This window comes from Mizuhopecten yessoensis, unplaced genomic scaffold, assembly GCF_002113885.1.
Source record: "Mizuhopecten yessoensis strain PY_sf001 unplaced genomic scaffold, ASM211388v2 scaffold10839, whole genome shotgun sequence".
Lineage (NCBI taxonomy): Eukaryota > Metazoa > Mollusca > Bivalvia > Pectinida > Pectinidae > Mizuhopecten > Mizuhopecten yessoensis.
In genome coordinates, this window is record NW_018408747.1 from 35,432 (window position 1) to 37,920 (window position 2,489).

General features: G+C 38.7%; 1 protein-coding gene across 1 annotated transcript in view; it reads right to left on the bottom strand.

Moving 5' to 3' along the window:
* Positions 1–1,374: 1,374 nt before the first annotated feature.
* Positions 1,375–2,489, bottom strand: part of LOC110462878 (glycine-rich cell wall structural protein 1-like) — a 15,357-nt gene continuing 14,242 nt past the window's right edge. Inside the window, exons 5-6 of the mRNA XM_021517114.1 lie at positions 1,880–2,489; positions 1,375–1,452 (exon numbers count right to left, since the gene is read on the bottom strand). Coding sequence (XP_021372789.1) covers positions 1,445–1,452; positions 1,880–2,489 — 618 coding nt within the window. The 3' untranslated portion in view covers positions 1,375–1,444. The remainder of the gene's footprint in view (positions 1,453–1,879) is intronic.

Genomic DNA, 2,489 nt, shown 5'->3' on the forward strand with positions numbered 1-2,489 from the left:
GGATTCAGTGTTATGTATTGTTTTGTTAAATAATGGTCCTCATTTAAACATTCCCTAACAAACAGAAACTAGATTTTGCTTGTGTATTGTATAGTGGCTGAACATCCCACTACCGCTATATAACACATCCCAGAGCTGTATGTGGTTAATGAACAAACGAAAGCCGACAGGTGAACATCGCTCAGTAAACCATTACAAGGAAACCTCCGTCCCCTATCCTATAATAGAAATATTTGAAATGCTCGATAACGGGTAATTCAGATATTTCTCTTTGCGACGACACACTGTCATCTTATCAACCAGGCGATCGTAGTTTGCACAAAGTACCTATCTGTTTATTTATTGATGTTTCTGTGCGTTTGTTTATTATACTGAATTGTAGTGCGTATTTCTCCCTGTTATGGTAATAGCGCATCACCGTTTCTAATTCCGGTTTCCACCCAAATTATGAGCATAATTCATGGGTACAAGAAATACAAAAACTGAACCTAGGTGTTCTTTCATGTACCCTTTTGTTGAAATATTTGTTTTATTTTCCTATTTTGTTTTGAGCAGGTATTAAAAATAAGTCACTGCTATGTCAAAACAATGTTCTTACCCATACAGCACTAACGTCACCAGTGACCAAGCTGGCAGAATGTCAACGAAACTGTCTGGGTAAGAATATCGTTTTTGCACATGAAAAAACGTTACTGGTTTTATAAAATGGAGTGTAGCTTAGTATATGGAGTGTCAGTCTCCTTAAACAGAGAATATAAGTTCGATTTAATTGTACTGACAAAGTATTGAATAGATTGTTTAATACCCTGATCCGTCAGTTGTGTACTAGTCGTCTACATGTCTAAGGCGTTTTATATAGCCAGCGTTGGTCACAATGTTCTTCATCAGCAAAAATGTCTTTTGTTGTGTTTTTTAATTGTAACGGAATGTCTTCATGAGGAAAAATTTGTCATTTGTATGACACTGAAGATGAATCCTAAGTTATTACCTCAGTTTTAACTCTATGCTTCTTAAATTAATACCATTTTCAACGGATCTGATGTCATTCATCAAATAAATAAACAGTAAGCAAAGTAAACCTATGTACTGCGATGTCATACTGCGCTTCCTAGTGGTGCATATAAATGAGTTACTTCCCTTCAATCTGAGATGAAACCTGTAACACGATGGAGAGTCCATTAATTCTCATTCTAGTTCTCTTAGGAAATCATTTGAATTGACATGCTTAATACTTGATTTTTTGCTATTGATATTTAAATGTACGATCAGAAATATTGCTTATATTGGCAGATGAATTGTTGTTTGTACTTCGTCAGTTCATATAATTTTATGTGTAACATGAACATGCAAAATGATTAATAAAGATTAAATGAAGTGCATTATTCAATTTTTAATAATTTGGCATCATTTACATGTAATGCAAGATTAACAGGATCAGCTGGATCTAATATCCTGAAAAATAAATAAATAATATTAGTTGCACTTAACAGTTAAAAAATATAATCGAAACAATTGTCACAATAAGTTTGCGGTCAGAAAGTACTCATTTAAACATTAATCAAGGGAATGTTTACTGGCTATTTTGTCAATTAAGAACACATTAGCGATACTCAACGTCAAACGTCATAACGTTACATTTACAATAATTAAAGAGATAATTTATTTTCCTAGTACACTTATAGAGTTTCCTGCAAACCGGCACAGAACGTGTAATTAAGTCATTTAAAAACTGTTAAATGGATTTGAACTGATGAGATTTGTTGTTAAGATATTATCTTGTTTCTTTATTGTGCGATACACATGTAGTTTCTTGTAGCAGTTTTCTATTTAAAATAAAAAAACATGAAATAAAAGGATTTCTTCTATTTTCTTCATATACCTTTTCCTCCGAATCCTCCTTGTCCTCCCATTCCACCGCCCATTCCTCCAAAACCACCATTTCCTCCGCCCATACCTCCGAAGCCACTTTGTCCTCCCATTCCACTGCCCATTCCTCCGAATCCACCTTTTCCGCCTGCCTTTCCTCCAAATCCACCTTGTCCTCCAATTCCACCGCCCATTCCTCCGAATCCACCGTTTCCTCCACCCATACCTCCGAATCCACCTCCGTTCATGCCACCTCCGTTCATGCCACCTCCGTTAATGGCACCTCCGTTTCCTCCTCCAGTACCGCCCATTCCTCCGAATCCACCTTTTCCGCCTGCCTTTCCTCCGAATCCACCTTGTCCTCCCATTCCACCGCCCATTCCTCCGAATCCACCGTTTCCTCCACCCATACCTCCGAATCCACCTCCGTTAATGGCACCTCCGTTTCCTCCTCCAGTACCGCCCATTCCTCCGAATCCACCTTTTCCGCCTGCCTTTCCTCCAAATCCACCTTGTCCTCCCATTCCACCGCCCATTCCTCCGAATCCACCGTTTCCTCCACCCATACCTCCGAATCCACCTCCGTTCATGGCACCTCCGTTTCCTCCTCCAGTACCGCCCAT